The 22300-nt window shown below is 34.4% G+C and overlaps 1 protein-coding gene across 5 annotated transcripts in view; it reads right to left on the bottom strand.

Annotated features, from left to right (window-relative positions):
* The window catches only part of PTBP3 (polypyrimidine tract binding protein 3), a 102800-nt gene that overhangs the window by 5367 nt on the left and 75133 nt on the right, over positions 1–22300 (bottom strand). For all 5 annotated transcript variants that reach the window (XM_032635950.1, XM_032635952.1, XM_032635951.1 and 2 more), the window contains 6 exons: positions 10168–10245; positions 7598–7743; positions 7342–7375; positions 4378–4470; positions 3157–3373; positions 25–102 (listed from right to left, as the gene is read on the bottom strand). In XM_032635950.1, coding sequence (XP_032491841.1) covers positions 25–102; positions 3157–3373; positions 4378–4470; positions 7342–7375; positions 7598–7743; positions 10168–10245 — 646 coding nt within the window. The remainder of the gene's footprint in view (positions 1–24; positions 103–3156; positions 3374–4377; positions 4471–7341; positions 7376–7597; positions 7744–10167; positions 10246–22300) is intronic.

The raw sequence follows: 22300 nt of genomic DNA, 5'->3' as shown, positions 1-22300 counted from the left end.
TATTTCTTAAAAGCATGGACTTACTGAAAGAATTTAAAAGCCTTCACTGAACATCCGGCTTCTGTGAAAAGGTTCTTCAGATCATCTACTGTAACAGAGGGGCTGTGAAAACATTACAGAGAGAGTCAACTATTTTATCCCTAATTTTTAAATGATGCAAAGATTAACTCCTGAAATCATCAAGTTTCCAGAATTTTCACATTTCAAAGAGCATAAAGCCACGCAATGAAGACATGATTTGCAAGTGCCCTGAAAGATGTTCAAGGTTGATGCAAACATGTTCTCAAACGATGGAATTTTGTCTCAAATCTTTTGCACAGGACATGGGCAGTATATAAAGAACAAGAAAATCTTTCTATATTTATTCTTTCAATGGGATTATTACCCACAATTAACTCTAGTACTTCCAAAGATACTTCCCTAGCTCTGACTTGTCTTCTATGGTCCAGTGTTTTCCACTACTAGGCCAGTAGATTTTCAATTACTTTCAGGGTAATTATGAACATGTGTATGTGGTAACCAGGTTCTAAGATAGTCCCCAACTACTCTTGCCTCCTAGTAGTCACACTTTTGGTACTCCCCTCCCATATCTAATAAGAATGTCCTCTGTAACCCTCAGGTTATTGTAGATATGACACATGTGACTTCTGAGGCTGAAAGACACTGCAATTTCCACCTTGCCCTCTCTTGAATCACTAGCTTTGGAAGAAACCAGCTGCTATTTCACGTGGACGATCAGCAGCCCTATGGAGAGCTCCTTGTGGCAAGGAGCCACAAGTTGACAGCTCCTCCTGTCAACAACTAAGTATATGGTGAGCCACTTTGGAAGTGGATTCTCTATCCCCAATTAAGCCTTCAGATGCAACCTTATGAGAGATTCAGCCAAAACCACCCAGCTAAGTCACTTCTGGATTCCTGACTTACAGTAACAGTTTGAGATAATGAACGTCTACTATTGTGTTAAGCTGTTAAGTTTTGGGGTGATCTATTACGCAGCAGTAGATAACTAATACAGTGGTCTATCACATGAGAATCAACTGACTAAAAGCAGACTCTTCCTCATCTCACAACTCCCAGCAAGGAGGGTGTTATAGAACAATAATTGGCTCTGCAAGGAGACAGATATAAGTTCACATTCTATTTTTCATTCACCTGGTATGTCACTCTTAAGTTACTTAATCTGAGCCTCTCACTTTCATTGTTAAAATGAAACTAATGACCTTTACTCCAAATGTTATTATGGATAAATTGCTAGAGACAGAATGTAGAATAGTGGTTACCAGGGACTGGGGGTAGAGAGAAACGAGGAGATACTGTTTAATGGGTACAGAGCTTCAGTCTGAGATGATGACAAGGATCCGCAGATGGATATAAGTGATGGTTGCACACTATGAATGTACTTAATGTGAACGTACACTCAAAAACGGTTAAAATGGTAAAACTTAGGTTATGTATTTAACCACAATTTTAAAAGAAGGTTATTATGGAGATTAAATGAGGTAACACACGTAAAACACCAGCACAGTGCCCAGACTTGGCAGATGGTTAAAAAAAGTATTAACGTCTTTTCTCTCTTCTACCTACATGTCCAATGCAGGCTGCAACTTGAGACCAGCTCCTGGATAAATGTACTTAAGAGGGAGCCTGCTTTAGTATTTAAATATGTTGCCTCTCTCCCTGACTCTGTAGTGATGAGGTGCTAAATTTCTAGATTTTTTTCTCAAGTGACTCTTCCAGTTGCCTGGCTGGCATGAGGTTTGAGCCATTGCCCAATTCGGATTCAAGGTTTCTCCATATAGCCTAATTGGAGACTAGTTAGGAGCCTGGGCATTCAACAGCATTTTGAATAATTATTTTCTCTTCCTATTCAAATCCCATTCTCATTCTCAGAAATATTCCAGTAATGTACCCTTCTCCATTCCCTCAGTCTTTAACTTTTCACACAGGTGCTCGCACACAACTATACCCCACAGCTTTTATCCTTCCTTCCCAAAGCTTATCCCTCTTCATGTATTAGATTAAGTTATATAAAACTGCCAACTTGGGACTTCCCTGGTGGCGCAGTGGTTAAGAATCTGCCTGCCAATGCAGGGGACACAGGTTCAAGCCCTGGTCTGGGAAGACCCCACATGCCGCTGAGCAACTAAGCCCATGTACCACAACTACTGGGCCCACACTCTGCCACAAACAGAAGCCACTGCAATGAGAAGCCCGCACACTGCAACAAACAGCAGCCCCTGCTCGCCACAACTAGAGAAAGCTCGTGCACAGCAACGAAGACCCAACATAGCCCCCTTTGTACATCAAGGATTTCAAGAATTAAAACTGGGGTTGCCAGGTGCTTTCTATAAAGGGCCATACAGTAAATTTCTTAGGCTCTGATGGCCATACAGCCTCTGTTGTAACTATTCAGCTTTGTTGTTATAGCTCAAAAGCAGCTATAGCTAATACATAAATGAATAAATGTGGTTGTGTTCCATGAAACTTTATTTATGGAAGGTGAAATTTTAATTTTATATAATTTTCTCAAATCACAAAAAATTTTTCTTTTGTTTTTCCGTAACCACTTGAAAATGTAAAAACCAATCTTAGATCATGGGCCTTACAAAAACAGACGGATTTGGACCATAGGCTATAGTTTGTCGATCTCTAAGTTAGATGATGACTAAAGAACAAGTCTGCTACAACACTGGTTAAATACAGAGTGGTTACAAGAAAATTTTTAGCTTTTAGATATATATATGGCTTTGCAGCTTGTAGGTAAAAAATAGAGAATTCAGTTTTACCAAATTCTTAGATACATAAATTATTTGATTTTGCTATGCTGGTCACTAAAGGTTCTTTACTTATACAAAAGGATGAACAAGTATACACCAGTGGAATATTTCTGCACAGATTTTTGCCATTCTATAACTGAAAGTTAACAGGTGCTAATTCTCTGTTTGGAAAGAAAAATTTAAAACATTGCTATCTTTCACTTTCATAGTGTATGGTTAGAGATAAACTTCTTAAGACATGATGGCAAATAAATCATCTTACGAGAAATTAGTGAATAGGACAACTGCTACGTTAGAATAATTTCAGTTTTTACCTCCCCAAACCATATACTGTAGATTATTAATCATCTAAATGAATAGTAACTAATTAGATACATACGGGATGTTGGAAAGATGCAGAGTAGCTGATGGTGGAAAAATATTCTGGAAGTTTTTAGAGCCAGGCTTTTTAAAGCGATGCAAAGGACTATTGCTAAAATCCTTAGTCAGACCTTGGTCTTCTTGTCCCTCTCGAGGAAGCTGAACTGCTTGATGTTTGGACAGTGTAGCACGAAGCACTTTCCCATAAAGTCTCTGACCACTCAGATGGTTCATTGCTGGTGCATAAGAAGAAAATAAGGAAAGTCTGGGTACTAAGATAGAGTCTCTGTAAAACTGTCTATCATAATTCTTTTTATTTAGTCATTTAAAAAATTATACTGTCAGTTTGAGAGCTTAAAAATGGTTTTAAATTTAAAAACTCTTATATACGAAAATGTATTAAATGACTCTGTTTTTCTGTAATGAAAGAAAAGCAATACAACAAAAAGTAACTATTTTCCTAGCAGAGTGCTAGGAAGTTCCAGAATGCCTGAAACATACCACATGTTCAGGAAATGATTATTGAATAAATTAGTTTAATCTCAAGTAAATTTTTTTTAAACATCTTTATTGGAGTATAACTGCTTTACAACGGTGTGTTAGTTTCTGCTGTATAACAAAAGTGTATCAGCTATACTATACATATATCCCCATGTCTCCTCCCTCTTGTGTCTTGTTCCCACCCTCCCTATCCCACCCCTCTAGGTGGTCACAAAGCACCAAGCTGATCTCCCTGTGCTATGTGGCTGCTTCCCACTAGCTATCTATTTTTAATCCCAAGTAAAGCTTTTTAAATAAAAAATCTGAGCAATAATATTTCAACAGCCACTATAATAATAAGCGGTGAGATTGTAGAATGACACTTTCTTGAACCATCATTATGAAGTATTCCCAAACTGTTATGCCATGCAACAGTTCTAGAAAACTTAATTTGAAAGGAAAATAAATAAGCAAACAAACAAATAAAATGAAAGAAAACAAGTCATGTTTATTAGTTTAAAGCTAATGGAAAAACCCTAGAGTCAAAGCTCTAAACATCAACAATATATTCAAATAGATAAATGAACTTCAAAGAATAATAAATATTTTAAAATCTTAAAATATAAGCAGATCCAAATAATAATGGAGATATTAACATAAGGAGGTACTCTTCCTACTAGCCATAAGTTTATTTTATAGGAAAATTCACATATAAAAGGGGCAGGTTATCATTATTATTATTATTATTAATCGTTAGTACCTAGCTGAGCTTGATTTGCATCTGCCATCTGAACCAATGCATTTTCTTTCTTATTAAACATTATCTTCACTCGATGTACATCACCATATACTCCTAATTAAAAAGACAAAACAAAACAATTTTTTAATGCTGATTGTGTAATGTTCAATTAACTTTACTAATATATTTAAAGAAAGCTTCTTTTCTCATACTATATGCTTTCCCTGGGCAATTTCATACAAATGCTCCCAAATTTGTAATCTCTCCTATGTTCCAGATTTATTAATCTAGTACCCCCGTTCACCTGGATGTCCCATAAACACTTCAACTGATTCACCTGCTCTTTCCTGCACCCTCCTGTGTTCACTAACTCTGTTGATAAACAGTACCATCATGCACATATTTGCTCCAGTCAGACATCTGGGAGTCATCTTTTGACTTACCCCTTTCCTTAGACACTTACACATCCAGTCAACTACCAGCACTCATTGATTCTATGGCCTAAATATCTCTCACATTTGTCCACTTCTTCCCATCCTCACTACCATCAAACCTATTATCACCAATTCACATCTGGACTATCACCATAGCCTCCTAACTGATCTCATTACATCCATTTTTTCTATGCTAGTGTTCCCCAAAGTGGGTCCCACATCCCCAAAAGCAGGCAAAATGATTCACTGGGGTGTGGGAGGAAAATAAACTTTTACTTGTACTGATTTGTTTATATAAACCAGTATGAAAAACTACATTTTACTAATTTTCAACATATAGAAGAAATTATATACAGAAGTTTCTACAATATGAAGGGCATTCTCTCATTTTTAAAATTTAGTGTATTAAAATATATTGCAATTTATGTGGAACAGGGTATCGCCAATATCATAAAAATAAGATATTTAAACAGCAGCATCATTACCATACTTTGTAATAGGATGAGAGAATGACTATGACAATCTTCAAGTTACACAAAGGAGTACTGGTTATCTTGTGGGCAAGCCCCTAAGAGCAACTAAACTTAAGAGATGAATGGTAGTTCTAAAATTAAAAAAAAAAAAAGACAAGTATTCCAAATTTGCTGCCCTTTTCGGAAATGACAAGTGGCTGAAATAGATACTCTGTAAAAAATAACATATAATTTCTTCTTTAAGCTGAGGGTGATATTTTTCTAAATGAGTGAGAAATTAACTACTTTTGGAAAGAAATGTGCTCTGGCTATTAAAGAGACATGAACGTTTAGCATTAATAAAAGATTTTGTTAATGAAAATTACATAAATGTGTCATGAATAAAAACTTTTACAGTAACTGCAAATGAGTATAATGTTTCTCTGTGGGCTGATAGAGATATTCTAAAATTGGACTGTGGTAATGGCTGCACAACTCTATAAATTTACTAAAAATCACTGAGTTGTACATCTGAAGTCAGAGAATTGTAATGGCTGTAAATTATATCTCAAAAACGCTGTTAAAAAAACCTATTGCCGGGCTTCCCTGGTGGCACAGTGGTTGAGAGTCTGCCTGCTGATGCAGGCGACGCGGGTTTGTGCCCCGGTCCGGGAAGATCCCACATGCCGCGGAGCGGCTAGGCCCGTGAGCCATGGCTGCTGAGCCTGCGCGTCCGGAACCTGTGCTCCACAACGGGAGAGGCCACAACACTGAGAGGCCTGCGTACCGCAAACAAAACAAAACAAAACAAAAAAACCTATTACCCACTCAAAAAATTTGAAACCATTTTCCATCCTCTTGAAAATTCTTCCACATGAAGAGTGAGTTTTAACCCCATTATGCTAATGTTAACAGTTTTCAAGATCAACTAATTTAACAAGAGGAAAAATGGAACTTTTCTAGGTAAAGTACAACAAAATTTAGTGGATTAGACTGAAAAATTAGTATCATAATTATTTAGTACAGCAACAGTGAAACACTTCCATTCAAATCACCTATCTTTTTTTTTTTGGCCGTGCCCACGCAGCTTGCGGGATTCTCAGTTCCCAGACCAGGGACTGAACTTGGGACCTGGCAGTGAAAGCACTGAGTCCTAACCACTGGACCGCCAGAGGATTCCCTTGTATATCTTTATGAGGTATCTTTTTCATTTATGACAACCATTAAGATCAAGTACTAAAATAAAGTGAATTTAGAATCAGTTCGTGGGATACTGAACCAAAATGAAAAAGGTTTTTGAAAATAATGAAGCATATTAAATCATACTTCTCACTAAATGTTAATATTTTTATTTTAAAAAGTGTCATAAGAAAAATCTTTAAAATATTAAATATCACTTCATTGCTCTTATATGTTTGTACATATTATACTAAAGAGTATAGTAAAAGATGGATGAAATTTATGAATAATTAATCATATATAGATTAGGAGTATCTGGCTAAATATTTTTTTTAACTGAGAGGCACACTATTGGAAAGTTAGGGGATTATTTTTATAATCAACATCTCATTATGCCTCTCTCCTGTTTAAAACTAGTCAATGGATTCCCACTGTTCTTAAGTTAAAAACGAAGCTCTTTAATATAGCTTATAAAGCTCTTAATGACCTTGCCCCTACCCATCTGCCCAGCTTCAACATGTCTCTCCCTTACACTCTTCATTGAGCTTTCTTCATTTCTATGTTACACGAGTTCTGTCTCTCACCGCTACTATCTGTGAAAGGACATTTGCCCTCCCTTTCTGCCTGGCTAATGTGTCCTCATTTTTCACAAGTCAGCTTAACTATCATTTCTACTGGTACATCATCTTTGATTCCCTCAGCTAGGTTAGGTCTCCTAGCTGTATGTTCCTATTACAGTCTCTACTTCCCTTTTTATAAAATTTTATTGTAACTGTAATCACTTACTGTCTTCCTTGCTATTCTATCCTCAGTGTCAAACACACTAGTAGGCACATAGCAGTAATAAATATTACTGAATGATGCAATATGCTCAATTCACATCATAGATAATATAAAAAACAAAAAAAAAAATTACTTACCAAATAGGATAAAAAGTCCATGTGGTGTAATAAGCTGTTTGAAAAGGATAACACAAAATATCAGTGTCTAAGTAAAAATTTTAAGTAAGTTTACTTGTTCAAAGCACTGACTTTTTACGTGCTGCTTCTGTATATACTAGTGATGAATTTTAATAAAAATTCTTAAAATAAACATTTTCATTGAATTTAACTCTAGGTCAGAAGCTACAATACCTCCTCCTGAAAGACTTTTTACATATAATACTTTTCAACTCACATCAGGATTAAGATTGGTGACAAGTAGAACAGAATTTCCCGGTATACCACCAGCCCCAGGAATGGCCATCCTTCCAGTGACGGCAGAGGAGGTGATTGCGAGAGGACCAAGAGCTCCGGGACCTAGTCCAGCTGGGACTGACAGACCTTTTCAAAACATCAAAAGCATTTCATATTCTAGTTATCTGGAGAATTACAACACTTAATACAACTTAAGTAAATAAATGAAGACAAAAGCAAAAGTAGAGAAGAAAATGTTTCAAAGCCACCATAAGGATAACAAAGGTCAGTTTTCTGCCCTCCAGAGTCTGGAAGTAGAGCGCTGTATTCGTTGATACTATCATACTTAGTATTTTATTATTTATACAGTGCTTTGCATAGCAACCAAATTCACTGGCCTTAAAGCCATTAGGTTTTTCAAAGGGTCTATAACTACAAGTACTCCTTCTATTTCTTAAAACAAATATATTCCAGCACATTTCTCTAAAGTAGATGTTATTTTCACATTGACTTCTACCATAAAACCAGATACATATTTTTGTAAAAAGTCCTTCAGCAGAAGTCACATATATGCATGCTAGGTAGTAATGCATGTTCTAAAATTGGACTGTGGTAATGGCTGCACAACTCTGTAAATTTATTAAAAATCACTGAGTTGTATACCTAAAACAGGTAAATTGTATACATACATTCTGCATGGGGAAAAAATATTTTGTAACCTTGCAAAACATTATTACCATCAAGAACAAATTTACAGGATTCAATATTCTTTTGCAGCAAGAATTTTCAGAGCTCTCTACTCCCCCAGATATTTCAGAACTACTGAAAGTTCTACAATACTGGAATATTGACACTATATACTATACCTAAAACACTATACTTCCTCTGAATGTCCCACTATTTGTATTCTCAGCTTAAAAATTATCTAAGATAAAATCTCTAGTTGATATAAAATAAACCAGTTATTTAATTTATTGATTCTTTAAGCTCAAAATTCCTTATAATAGACAGAGTCTGGCCAGTTTATCACAAATCATGTAATTAAATTGCAATATAGTTTACAATCATACTATTCTGCTTGACAATCTAAGGAAAGTTATTATTACCATCATCTTGCTGAATTTTAAAACCGTGCACATCACCTTCTTAGGGTGGATGCTTTTCCATGAAATCTATACTCAATAGTCTTTTGCATGACCTCTTCCCATGCCCCTGCAACTTTTGAATAACTTCCTTAAGTCTATTATATACTGCCAACACTACACCTTAGCTACACTGTAGGGTACATACATGTGTGTATGTGTATATGTACATCCCCCTGCTACACCTTAAAAGTCTTATCAACTCAGGAGCCCTCTTTACACATTTTTTCTCTTTCTTAACATCTAATACAGTGTTTTATACATACAGTGTGTAGAAAGAAATAACTAAAATGAGGGAAACCATATATCACTACCTCCAAATGTATAAAAATTAAACTTTTGGGAGCTTCAAACACATAAAAACAATGTATAATGCCTTCATTTTAATGGGATAGGTAGAATTACTCACTTAATTAAACATACATTAAGATGTCTTAAAACCACCAAAAACCTAAAACTTAAATGAACCTCAACCTTTTAAATCACTCTTTTCTTTTTAGTTAACTTCATCCTCTCCAGTGAAGAGAGCAGTTAAAATTCCCAGAATTAGAAAGGTAGGATACAAAGATTATTGCCAGAAAGCAACTATGTTGCAATTTAAAATAGTTATATTCACAAATCACCCGGAAGCTGTAAAAAGGTACTGTGTAGACTAGGCTTAACACTAAGCCACTCTTCTTTCTAATCACCAACCTCAAGTGTATTCTTTAAGCACCAGCAATAAAATCATAAAGCATTTTTTTCTCCTCCTTAAGTTATGATCAAATTCATTTTGTTTACTATTTGGAAAAGAGTCAGAGAGCCATTATCAAAGTATTAACCGATTGCTATCTCTTAATTATTTCTATTACTTAAAGAAAAAAATATATTTTTTTCCTGAAATAAAACAGCATGCATACCCTCTACGGTAATCTTCTAAACCCATTAATCAAAAAAACAAAAAAAGAGGATTTACAAATAAGTTTAACAGTAAATGTTTATTAATTCAAATGTTTGCTGACTGCATACTATGTATTAAATGCCATCAAAGGCATTTAAGGACACAACGATAAATAACACACAAGTCTGTTTAACATGTAATTGATAAGCTTATAAGCAAGCAGTTCATATATTTTGTATAATAACCAAAAAGGCAAATCAGAGATTATTAATATAGTCAACCTATAGTTATCTGTGCCAATGGCAAGTATAAATGATGCAGAATATATAAGGGAATTTTGGAGTTGAGAATGGAACCAGAGAGAATTATTTATAAACACAAGAAAGCTGTGCATCATATATTGTACATGAGCCACTTCTATGACTGAAACACCTAATGCTTTTATTATAAATCCTTCAAATATGGTAATATTTTTCATTTTGATAAGTTCCTGGAAAATATAGACCATCATTCAGAAATCATTTCAAATTCAACTTTAGAGTTAGTCACCTGTAGCTTGAGGAAATCCAATCGCTGGGGCAAATCCAGCAGCCCCTGCATATGGTGAGGAAATTATTCCTGGTGCACCTAACGGGGAAGAGAAGCTAAAATAAATATACTACCTTCTATAAATATGGTTATAGCAATATAAAATGGCTATATGAAGGTGTATTACTGATAAAGAGATTCTGTTACAGAGTAAAGATTTGTTCAACAGGTGATCCTTAATGGTAAGTAAAGAGCCTCTGCCACTTTCAGAGGCTAACCCCTTTCAACTGGGTTCAAGGTTCAAGAGTACAGCTAAAATATTATTTAATTTTGAGTTATTAGTTTGCTACTTAGATTTAGTTTATTTAGTTTTGTTATTTAAGTTGATATTCTTGTCCTTATTTAGAGCATTGTTTCTACGCAAAAATCATCAAATACTTATTAAATTGTACTGTACCTGGGGGGTACTGTGCTGACAAAAAGAAGTATGAAATAAAAATCCTTGCCTTTGAGAGGCTTTACAAACTAAAAGTATGAATTACAGGAGATTCACAGGCTGAGGATATATGGGTTTAAATACAAATATACTGTAAGTGGTCTAAGAAGAAGGGATTGCAAAGGATCACTGTGACTGTTTGAAGGTCTCTCAGGAGGTAAAACTTGAGCTGGACATTCAGTAAGTGAAAAGCAGTGCTTAGTGTGCACTGGATGCTAAACAAAGGCTGGTATTCCCTCTCCTTTTAGAAGCCTGGCGACTGTGAACCAACAATAAAAACAAGAGTTAGTTCCAATGGAGGAGTCAGTACTAGTAGGAAAACAATTTGGTTTGGGACAAGTTAAGGTTGAGGTGATAGTGAGAAACTCAAATGGGAATGCCACAAGTGGAAACGAGGGGGCAAACTCAGAATTTCTAACTATTACAAGACACAGATTTGTAAATCATCTATATAGAAATAAGTGTGAAAGCCATATGAATGAGAGCTCTGCTAAAAAGGGCACAAGGCAAGAAATGAAGAAAGCTATAAATAGAACCTGGGAGTATTAGTACACTTAGTGGTAGAGGAAGGAAGAGGAACATTCTAAGGAAAAGAGAAAAACCTTAGAAAGCAAAACAAAACAGTGAATTATAATGAATTATAGTCCCTCAGGATCTAGAGACATAGAGTTTTAGGGGAGGGGGCCTTCCATAAAAGTCAAAGAGAGTGAGAAATGTAAAAGGTAAACAATAGTTTTAGAGCAACAGTGAGAAGCTAGACTGTAAGAGTCAAAGGGAAGGTTTTGGGGTTTCTTACCCTAATGATAGGCTGATATGCATATTTATAGGAGGAAGTATGTAGGCTACATTTTCCAGAGGAGTTAAAATATCATATAAGTTTATTCTCTTCATTAAAGATAATTATTTAACAGAATTTATTAAATATGTAGCTGTGATTAAAATAATTCAAGAAAATACAGTCATTGAGAGACTTCAGGGACAGAGCTAGCAGAGAGAACCAACAATAAATGAAGACACAGAAAATGAGAATAACTGACAGAGTGATGAAATAAGAAGGGAAACATATTTATTGAAAGCACATTAGGAGGCAAGCATTCTTCTAGTGCTGAGGAAGCAATGAATAAAGCAGACAAGAATCTCTGCCCTTGCTAAACTTACATTCAAGTAGGCTCAAGATCATAGGTAAAATGAAAACAGAAACAGACTCACAGACTTAGAGAATGAACTTACGGTTACCAGTGGGGAAGGGTGGGGGGGAGGGATAATTAGTGAATTTGGGATTGACATGTACACACTGCTATATTTAAAATGCATAACCAACATGGACCTATTGTATAGCACAGGGAACTCTGTTCAGTATTATGTAACAACCTAAATGGGAAAAGAATTTGAGAAGAATAGATACATGTACATGTATAACTGAATCACTTTGCTGTACACCGGAAAGTAACAAAACACTGTTAATTAACTATACTCCAATATAAAGTAAAAAGTTAAAAAAAAAGATGATAGGTAAAATGATTCACTTTCATAACAGAAATAACTATATTTAAGGCATAAAGGAAGACTTATCAGAGAGGGTTCAGTACAGGTATAAGTTATCGCGAAAATTTACACTAGAAAATTAAACATAGGAAGAGATATGGTAGGGATTCCCTGGTGGTGCAGTGGTTAAGAATCTACCTGCCAATGCAGGGGACACGGGTTCGAGCCCTGGTCCAGGAAGATCTCACATGCCGCGGAGCAACTAAGCCCATGCGCCACAACTACCGAGCCTGCGCTCTAGAGCCTCCAAGCCACAACTACTGAAGCCCAAGCGCCTAGAGCTCGTGCTCCGCAAAAAGAGAAGGCACCGCAATGAGAAGCCCATGGACTGCAACGAAGAGTAGCCTCTGCTCACTGCAACTAGAGAAAGCCCGCGCGCAGCAACGAAGACTCAGTGCAGCCATAAATAAATAAATAAATTTTAAGATATATTTTTAAAAAATAAGAAGAGATACTGTAGATTGTATTACTGTTGCCAAGTATTCACTTGACCCTTCCATGTAACTCTGGTCAGTCATGTGACTTGCAGTGTCTCCTGTGGGAGAAGCATACATTTCTATGCAACACCCACCACGCTCAGTCATGTGATAGAAACATACGGACAAACAGGACATAAACTGCCTCTATGCAGAAGCTTTAAGAGGCATTATGGGTTTACACCAGCTCTCTTATTTTTTTACTCTCTGCCACAAGAATGCCATGTCTCAAATGTAGTGACACCTTCAGCCTGGGCCCTCCATCAAAAAGACATGTGAAGGAAGTTTGCAAAAGCTGATTTGCAGCTGTTTAAGTGTCAGTCATGTGAGAGGAATAAATGTTAATTGCTGTAAACCACTGAGATTTGTGGGAAGGGCAAGGGAGCTACTTTTAAAACAAAACAAAGAGACTAATACAAATGGCTATGGGGTGGGGGGTATGAGGCAGAAGACTTGTAGTAGGTTTTAGAGAAATGAGGAAAATTCTTGAGATAACACTCACTGAACATTAAATAGCAATAAATGAAAGAATTGGCAAACAATTACCAGGGCCAAATTTTAAATAATTGTTTCCAAGTAAAATATGATTAACAAGAATATTTGTTAATACTCGACAAAAGAATCATTTGCAAAGTTTCTGTAAATCTGCATTCCTCAAATAAGCAGAAACAGAAACATTTTAGCAAAGTAACCAGTTAGGCAATGGTTTACACAAACTTTTAAGAAAAAGGTTTAAGATTCGCATAACTAAGAATACATATTTTACATTTGGAAAAGGTACTACCACAACAGCAATTACGGTAATACAAATGAAGAGATAACATTTTTACCTATGAAATCAGTTTATCAGCGTTATTTATAATAGCAAAGCCCTAAAGAAACAAGCTTAATGTCTAAATTGAAGAATTATTATATAAATTATGAGTCACTAGACAAAATACAGAGCCATTTAAAATATTACAAAGAGTATGTACTATGTAAAAAAAGCACAACTATTTTGTTTTTCAAAAATGCTGGTACAGTAGCAGACTAAACTTTTTGAGTAACTCAAAAAGAAAAAAAGTAGAAAAAGAAATATCTAATTGCAGAAAAATAATTGCAAAGATTTCAGACATTGGAATTATCAGATTTGATTTGATTTGATTTTTAAATAGTATGTTTTAAGAAATAAAAGCCATACTGAAAAATATCTGTAGGGAAGATACTTAAAAAAAAAAAAAAAGAACCAAGTATCAATAAAATTTCTAGAAATAAAAAGCACAACTACTGAAATCTAAAATTATCAGACAAATTTAACAACAGATTAGACAAAGGTGAAGAGACCATTAGTAAAATGGAAGTCCCTAAGGAATTATTTAGGATGCAGCTCAGAGAGATAAAGAAATAGAAAATATGAAAGAAAGTTTGAGATACTCAGAGTAAGAGAGTATAACAGGTCTAATCAAAATTCCAGAAAGTAAGAAAAGAAACAGTGTGAAGGAGAAATATATGAGAAGATCATTTCTAGTACCAGTAAAAGACAACAATCCACCAAATCAAGAAGCTTTTTGAGCTCCAGGTAGAAAAAATAAACCCTTAAACAGACACATCATACTGAAATTGTAGACATCAAAGATGAAAAAAAAAATCTAAAGAATAGCCAGAGAGAAAACAGCAGTAATTAGGTTGACAGCTGACCTTCCAAGAGCAACAATGAAAACCAGACTATTGTGTACTGATTTCTCTAATACATTGGAAAAAAAAAAAACAAAAAAAAAACCTGTCAACCTAGAACTCTATATATCTTTTAAAACTGACAACAAAATAAAGACATTTCTGGGGAAATGAACACTTCAAACATGTTAACACAGACCTTCCCCTTAAGAGAATAATAAAGGATATCCTTCGGCAGAAGGTAAGCAATCCCAGATGGCATATCTGAGTTGCAAGAAGAAATGCAAGGCCTTAAGAGAGTTATATATGGCTTAATCTAAATGAATATTGATTGTATAAAATAATTAACAAATTGAAATGTTAAAATCTAAAAAGTTTTAAACATAATAATATCTTGAGTTAGGAGGAGGTAAGAGAAGGTAAAAGGAGTTAAAGTGTCCTAAAGTTCTTATATTATATAAGAAAAGATTACAGGTATCAATTAACTCTATATTTTGGTAAAATAAGTATGAAAGTTAAAAATCCTAGGTGAAAATACAAAACAGTGTTAAACTTCGAAAACAGTAGTGGAAAAAACCAAATAATAAATAAACATTAATTCAACAAATATTTTTTGTGTCTATTTTGTGTCAGGCACAAACTAAGTAGAGAAGAAAAAAAACTACCTTGGTGAAGCTTATTTCGACTGATGAAAACAGAAATAAACAATAAACACAGTAAATAAGTTAACTGCATACATAAGAAGGTGATAAATACTACTAAAAAAATAGAACAGGAAGAATCAGGAGTACTGAGGGAAGGCTGGTCAGGGTAGGTCAAAGAAGGCAGCAGGAGCAAAATCTGAGGGTATCTGGGAGAAAAGCCCTCCAGGAAGAGGGAATAACTAGTGGGAACAATCTGGAGGTGGGAACATACCTAACATGCTTTAGAGGGATGTCAGTTTGGTGGGCAAAAGGAGCAAGGGAAGAACATCAAAGGAGATATGTCAAAAGAGTAAAATTGAAGTGGATGGTATAGGGCTTGCAATCCAATGTAAGGATGTGGGCATTTAATACTCTGAAAAAAATGGGAGCCTTTGGAGGGTTGTCAGCATTAGACTGAAATGATATGACTTATTTCTCTTTTCTAATTTACATACAATAAACTGTACAAGTACAAAAGGCAACTGATCTGCTTTCTGTCACTAAAGATTAGTTTGCATTTTATAGAATTATATATAAACAGAATCATATACCAGGTGTTCTTTTTTATATGGTTTCTTTCATTCATAATAATGTTTTGCCTGGCTTCTTTCATTCAACATAATCCTGTTGTCCTTAACGATTTATTCCTTTTTATTGCTGAATAGTACTTCATAACATCGATAAACTACATTTTGTTTATCCATTCACCTGTAATAGAATATTTCCAGATTTTGGCCATTACAAATAGAATTGCTATGAACGTTTGCATACAGGTATTTGTGTGGACACTAACTTTTTCACTTCTCTTGGGTAAATGACTAGGTTATATTGTAGGTGCACATTTAACTTAAGTAACTGGCAAACTCTTTACCAAAGAGTTTCCTAAATTTTACATTGCCATCAACACAGTATGCTAGTAAAAGATGCTCCACATCCTTGGTACAGGAAACTTTTTAAACTCTAGTTATTCTAGTGGGTATGTAATAATATCTTACAGTAATTTAATTTCCATTTCCCTGATGACTAGAGATGTTGAGCACCTTCTCATGTGTTTACTGCCATTCATATACCATCTTCTGTAAAATATCTTGTCAAATCTTTTGGCCATTTTTTTGGGTTTTTTTTTTTTTTTTTTTTTTTTTGGTACGTGGGCCTCTCACTGTTGTGGCCTCTCCCGTTGTGGAGCACAGGCTCCGGATGCACAGGCTCAGCCGGCCATGGCTCACGGGCCCAGCCGCTCCGCAGCATGTGGGATCTTCGGACCTGGGGCACGAACCCGTGTCCCCTGCATCGGCAGGCAGACTCTCAACCACTGCGCCACCAGGGAAGCCCTTGGCCATTTTTTAATAGTTTGTTTTCTTATTACTGAGCTATAAGAGTTCTTTATATAACTTGATATAACGAATTTGTCTTATATATATGTGTTGCAAATATTTTCTTCAATGTCTACAGCTTACCTTGTGGTTTTCTTGATGGTACCTTTCAATCAGTGAAACTTTTAAATGTTGATGTACATACAATATATAAATTATTTCCTTTCATGGTTTGTGCTTTTTGCGTTTTACCTAAGAAACTTTTGCACATCCCAAGGTTACAAAGATTTTCTAAGTTTTTTTTTTTTAATATAAGATTTATTTGTTTGTTTTGTTTTGGCCATGCCAAACAGCATGGCATATGGGATCTTAGTTCCCTGAACAGGAATCGAACCCACGCCCCCTGCAGTGGAAGGTCGGAGTCTTAACCAGTGGACCACCAGGGAAGTCCCCTCTCCTATGTTTTATTCCAGGAGTTTTATAGGTTTAAGTTTTACATAGAGGTCTAAGATCCATTTCAAGTCAATGTGTCAGTATGGTGTGAGATACGGATCAATGTTTATTTTCTTTCCAATATGGATAACCACCTGTCCAAAACTACTTGTTGAAAGATTTTCCTTTCCCTATTGAATTTTTACACTGGTAATTTTGCTCAAAATCAACTGAGTACATACATGTGGGTCGATTTCTAGACTCTATATGCTGCTCCATTAATTTATCTAACCTTTCAACACTATCAAACTGGTTTGACTACTGCAGGTTTATATTAAGCCTTGCATTTATTTCCTTTCACTATTTTAGATACTTTTCCATTTCTATGCAAATTTTAGAAGTTCAGTGCATCTCACTAAAGTAAGAGAAAAATTAATTAGAGTAGAGAAAGAAATACGAGTTTATCAAGGTAGCTGAATATGAAATCAAGAAACAACACCACTGCATTTGTGTATTAGTAACAATTTAAAAACCAAATAACAGTGATGGCTAAAACAGGGCACCATTCTAAACTCTTTATGTATATTAGCACATTTAATATTCCTCACAACTCTTACCTGTTAAATACTATTATTATGTTCATTTCACATATAAAGAGACAAAAGTACAGAGCAGTTAAGCAATTTGTCCAAAGTTACACAGATGATAAAGACTGGTCTAGAATTAGAATCTAAAAAGTATGGCTCTTAGGAATAATTCTAACAAAACATATGCAAACCTTTATGGGGAAAAGTCACCAAACTTTACTCAAAGATGCTAAATAATATACAAATGAATGGAGATATATACAATATTCAAAGACTGGAAGACTCCATTGTAAAGGTGTCAATTATCTTCTAAGTGATTTATAAAGTCAATATAATCCAATCAAAACCCTAATAGTGCTTTTTTTCCCCTTTGAGGACTTGAAAAGCTGATCCTAAAATTCCTAAGTGTAAATGGTCAAGAATTGCCAAGATACTCTTGAAGAATAAGTAAAGAGACTTTATCAGATATTGAGACTTGTGGTAATGACAAAAAGAAAGACAAATAAATAGACCAATGGAACAATGCTCAGAAAACTACTCATGCATATATTAACCTCAAGTTAATGGTATGTGTTAATTCTGAAACTACTTTTTGTGTATTATAGGATTGAGCAAATAATATGTTGAGGCTAATGGAAACTAGATTTCTCATTCTTGAAGAAGGGAATCACCAATATGAAAAAAAGGGTGCTGAATTGGAATTGGAGTTATCAGTTAAAACTTGCAGTTTTTAAAAACGCAAACACACACATGCACACACACGCACACACACAGAGAAATATATTTATGAAGTACACATACACATATACCCTAGTCATGCCCATTTAAAGTTCCTAGAAGCAGTGACACCCTATTAGCAATAAGCACATATAATGCCTTGATACTGATTTCCAAATACTATTTCCTACTAAAAGGAACCAGGGCTCATTGGAGTAACAGCTGACTGCAATGTTAAGGCAGGGAAAGTAAAGAAGATCTGAAATGTCTTCTGACAGAAAGTAAGGAAGTGTTCAAACAATGATGAAGGTATGTCAAAAGGCCACAGAAGCTAGTGGCCACTGGCCAAATCTGGGAGAGTTTGAACATAAAATGAAAAATGATACTATGAAATTATTACCCATAGAATAAAATAAGAACCTACAAGTTCATATTAACATGAAAAAATAAATACAATGAATAGTAAATATGCCACAGAGAGCTAATGCACTGTATAATGAATACAGACAATATTATACTAAAACTGTGTAATGTGATAAATATCACTACAACTGAATCATACTACAATATATAAATACATAAAAGTAGCACATTATAAACCTTAAATTCACACGAATTTATGTAATAAAAATGAATGAATGAATGAATGGAGTGTTGGTAAGAAAAAAGTTCTTTATAATAAAATCCCAGCTAATAAATGAGAAGGAATGACAGAATTAGCAAACCACCAATATAGCAACAACTACCACAGTAACAACTAATTTAAGCAATGGATATTAAAACTAAAGGGTGAAAAGTCATAAGAAACAGGCTATTTTTATAGTCTCAATGTATCCTCCTTATAAGGATATGTTGTTAATTACAAAGAGAAAAACAGTAACTTTACAGGGAAGAAATTTGGCAGAAACCACCTTAAGTGATCAAGGTTAATATCACCAGGAATAGGATAAAGTGGCATTATGTGTCTCCTGATGTAATGAAATGAGAAAGACACAACATTATTTCAGCCAAAAAACCAGACATGCATGTTGGGAGAAATTCTATTATATACCCAACCCTGAACTCTTCTAAAATTTTAAAGGTCATAAAAGACAAAGAATGAGGAAATGTTCCAAATTAAAGGACTCTCAAGAAACATGACAAATAAATTAACCTGATACTGAGAAAAATTTTCATATGAAGAACATTATTTTCACAACTGGCAAAAATTTTTAAAGGTCTATGGATTAGATATAATAGTATTGTGTGAATGTTAATTTCCTGATTTTGATAACGGTATTTAGGTAAGAATGTCCTTGTTCCTAGAAAATATACAGTGAGTATTTAAAAGGGACACCGTGCTTGCAACTTATTCTCCAATGACTCAGAGGAAAAAACAACAACAACACACACACACACTCACACTCACACACGCATATAAACAGAGAGATGATAAAGTAAATGTGGCATGATGTTAATAACTGGGGAATCTGAAGGATATAAGGGAATTCTTTGAACTATTCTTGCAACTTAAAGTATTTCAATAAAAAGTTACTAAAATACTATCAACTTTAAAATATAAGTATTTATCTTTATAATATCAATTAATTATATCAATATAATTAATTATATTGATTATATCAATATCATATCATATCAATTATAATATGATATCATACTGTATCAAAGTAATACAGGATTTCTTAAACATGACACAAAAACACAAATATAAAGGAAATGGCAAATAAATTTGACTACATAAAAATACCATGGAGAGAATGAACCAATAAGCCAAAACGGAGAGAAATTATTTGCAACACATAATACCAACAAAGGACTAGTGTCTAGGATATATAAAGAATTCCCACAAATAAACAAGAAAAGACAAGAAACCAAACACAAAAACAGGCAAAAGAACAGAAAATTCATAAAGGAGAATGGCCAATAAATAAAGTAAGTTCAACCTCATTGGTAATCAAGGAAATTTCACAGCAGCACTGTTCATAATAGCCTCAAACTAAAACAACCCAAATGTCTATCAACAGTAGAATAGATAAACGAACTGTGGTATATTCATACAATGGGAATCTATACACTTGACAGTATTGACAATGAATAAGTAATAGCCACATATGTGAACATGGATGAATCAAAAGAAAACAAACAGTATGATTCCATTTAGATAAAGTTCTAAATATAGGAGAAAAGAATTTTTTAAATTAGCACTTAGGGCTGCATAATGAGTAGTAAAAGAACCAAACCAAACCACAGGGGAAAAGCAGAAAAGCAAAAGCATGACTATCATCAAAAATTTGAGACTACAGTTATCTTGGAGCAGGGAGAGTGGGAACACAATAAATGAGAGGGGTACAAATAGTGCTTCTTCAGTATGTGTGAACATTTTATTTCTTAATCTGGATAGTAATTACATGGGTATTTAAAACTGTATTCACAGGTTTTACAAGCTTTTCTATAGGTATAATGTATTTCTCTAAAAAGAGGGACAGAATGCTCACAACTTAGCCCTAAGACCTTTAAATGGTAATCTTTAAAAGAAAGAAAAGAAAGAACAGCCAGTGAGGTAAGGAAAAAAGTCATGGAAGTGTGGTGTTTCTGAAGCCAAGAGAAAAAGAAGAAGGAATAGTGAACTGTTCAAATATTTGTGAGAGGCAGAGTAAACTTTCACACAACACATAAAAAAGTACTGTCCTCTGTTTGATGAATTATTTATCTTATAATGTAGACACTACTCTGCAACGACAAAGGATTTATTAATACAATAAAAAAAGGATGGTAACATTCTGGTTATTTTATATTCAGAAACCAAAATTTTAAATTGTGTTTTTAAAATGTCCTCCTCCCACAATGCAGAACTTTAATTATACCAACAGTATGTATTCAATTACTGAAATACGTGCAGTTCTGCATTTGATAGCCAAGTTTTGGCAAACTTGAGTGATAGCCCCAATTTCTATCATTTGTTATTAAAATGGTAATTACAAAGACCTTTGGCTCTCCCAAATTGTACATATGAGTAGGGGCTAATAACAAATACAGTCATCCCTCAGTATCCACAGGGGATTGGTTCCAGCACACTCCCCAACCCCCCACCCTATAGACACCAAAATCCAAGGATGCTCAAGTCCCTTATATAAAATTGTATGGTATTTGCATATAATCTCTGCACATACTCCTGCATACTGTGAATCATCTCTAGATTGCTTATAATACCTAGGATGTTGTAAATGCTACGTAAATAGGTATAAATACACTGTAATGCTATGTAGAATAGTTGCTGGTACAAGGTAAATTCAAGTTTTGCTTTTTGGAACATTATGGAATTTTTTTCCCTCAAATATTTTTGATCTGCAGTTGGTTGAATCCACAGATTCCAAACCTGTAGATATGGAAGCCCAACTGTATAAAACACAAAAATTTGGTCAGACTAAAACAGAAACTTTAACAGTTTAGGAACATGAACTGAACAATGTACTTGACATTTTCAGTTATAAATAACAAAAAGCTTTAACACTAAATTTACCATCTGTTTTCTAGACAATTTTGGACAACAATTTGGCTAAGGATTCTTTTTTCTCACCTATAAAATGAAGATAAACTAAATATCACTTGAAGTCCCAACTAGTATTTTATGGTGTCATCTGGGAAAGAAAAATCAATCACAAAGGGTAATAAAATTAAAATACTTTAACTAAATAATAAACCACACTTCAAGAGTTGCAAAACCAGAAAGTATATTAACCTAATGATATATCCAAGTAGGCTCTCCACTACTTTTCCCTTTACATAAAGGTTTATTTTAAAAGTTTAAATTATTGAGAACTAATTTTAAATAAAAGAAGGAAGCTCTCCAAAGCAACATTTGCATGAGTAATACAGAAGACTACTTTTATTAGTGCAAAAATGCAACTTCACACAAACTTAGGGTTAAGATGAAAAGTTCTGATGTTTAAAAAACAAAAACAAAAAATTGTAAATCCTCTTCTTTGAATAAAGGAAAAACATACTACTAATTTAGGTCCTTGTTTTAAAGTATCACTACTTTAAAAAAGGAAAAGTATTTCTCTCAAGAACACACCAGTATTTTGCTGGTTATATTGGGCTGGCCAAAAGGTTCACTCGGTTTTTTCTGTAAGACGCCTTTAGTAGCACTTAGTTGTCTTTAACTTCATTTGAAACAGTTTGGTTAGATTGTATTGTGACAGCTATCAGATCAGTGTGCATTTAAAAAAAAACTTATCAAAATTGGTGAATT

The sequence above is a fragment of the Phocoena sinus genome, chromosome 6, assembly GCF_008692025.1.
Source record: "Phocoena sinus isolate mPhoSin1 chromosome 6, mPhoSin1.pri, whole genome shotgun sequence".
Lineage (NCBI taxonomy): Eukaryota > Metazoa > Chordata > Mammalia > Artiodactyla > Phocoenidae > Phocoena > Phocoena sinus.
Note: the sequence above shows the minus strand (reverse complement) of the source record. Positions and strands in the feature narration are given on the sequence as shown.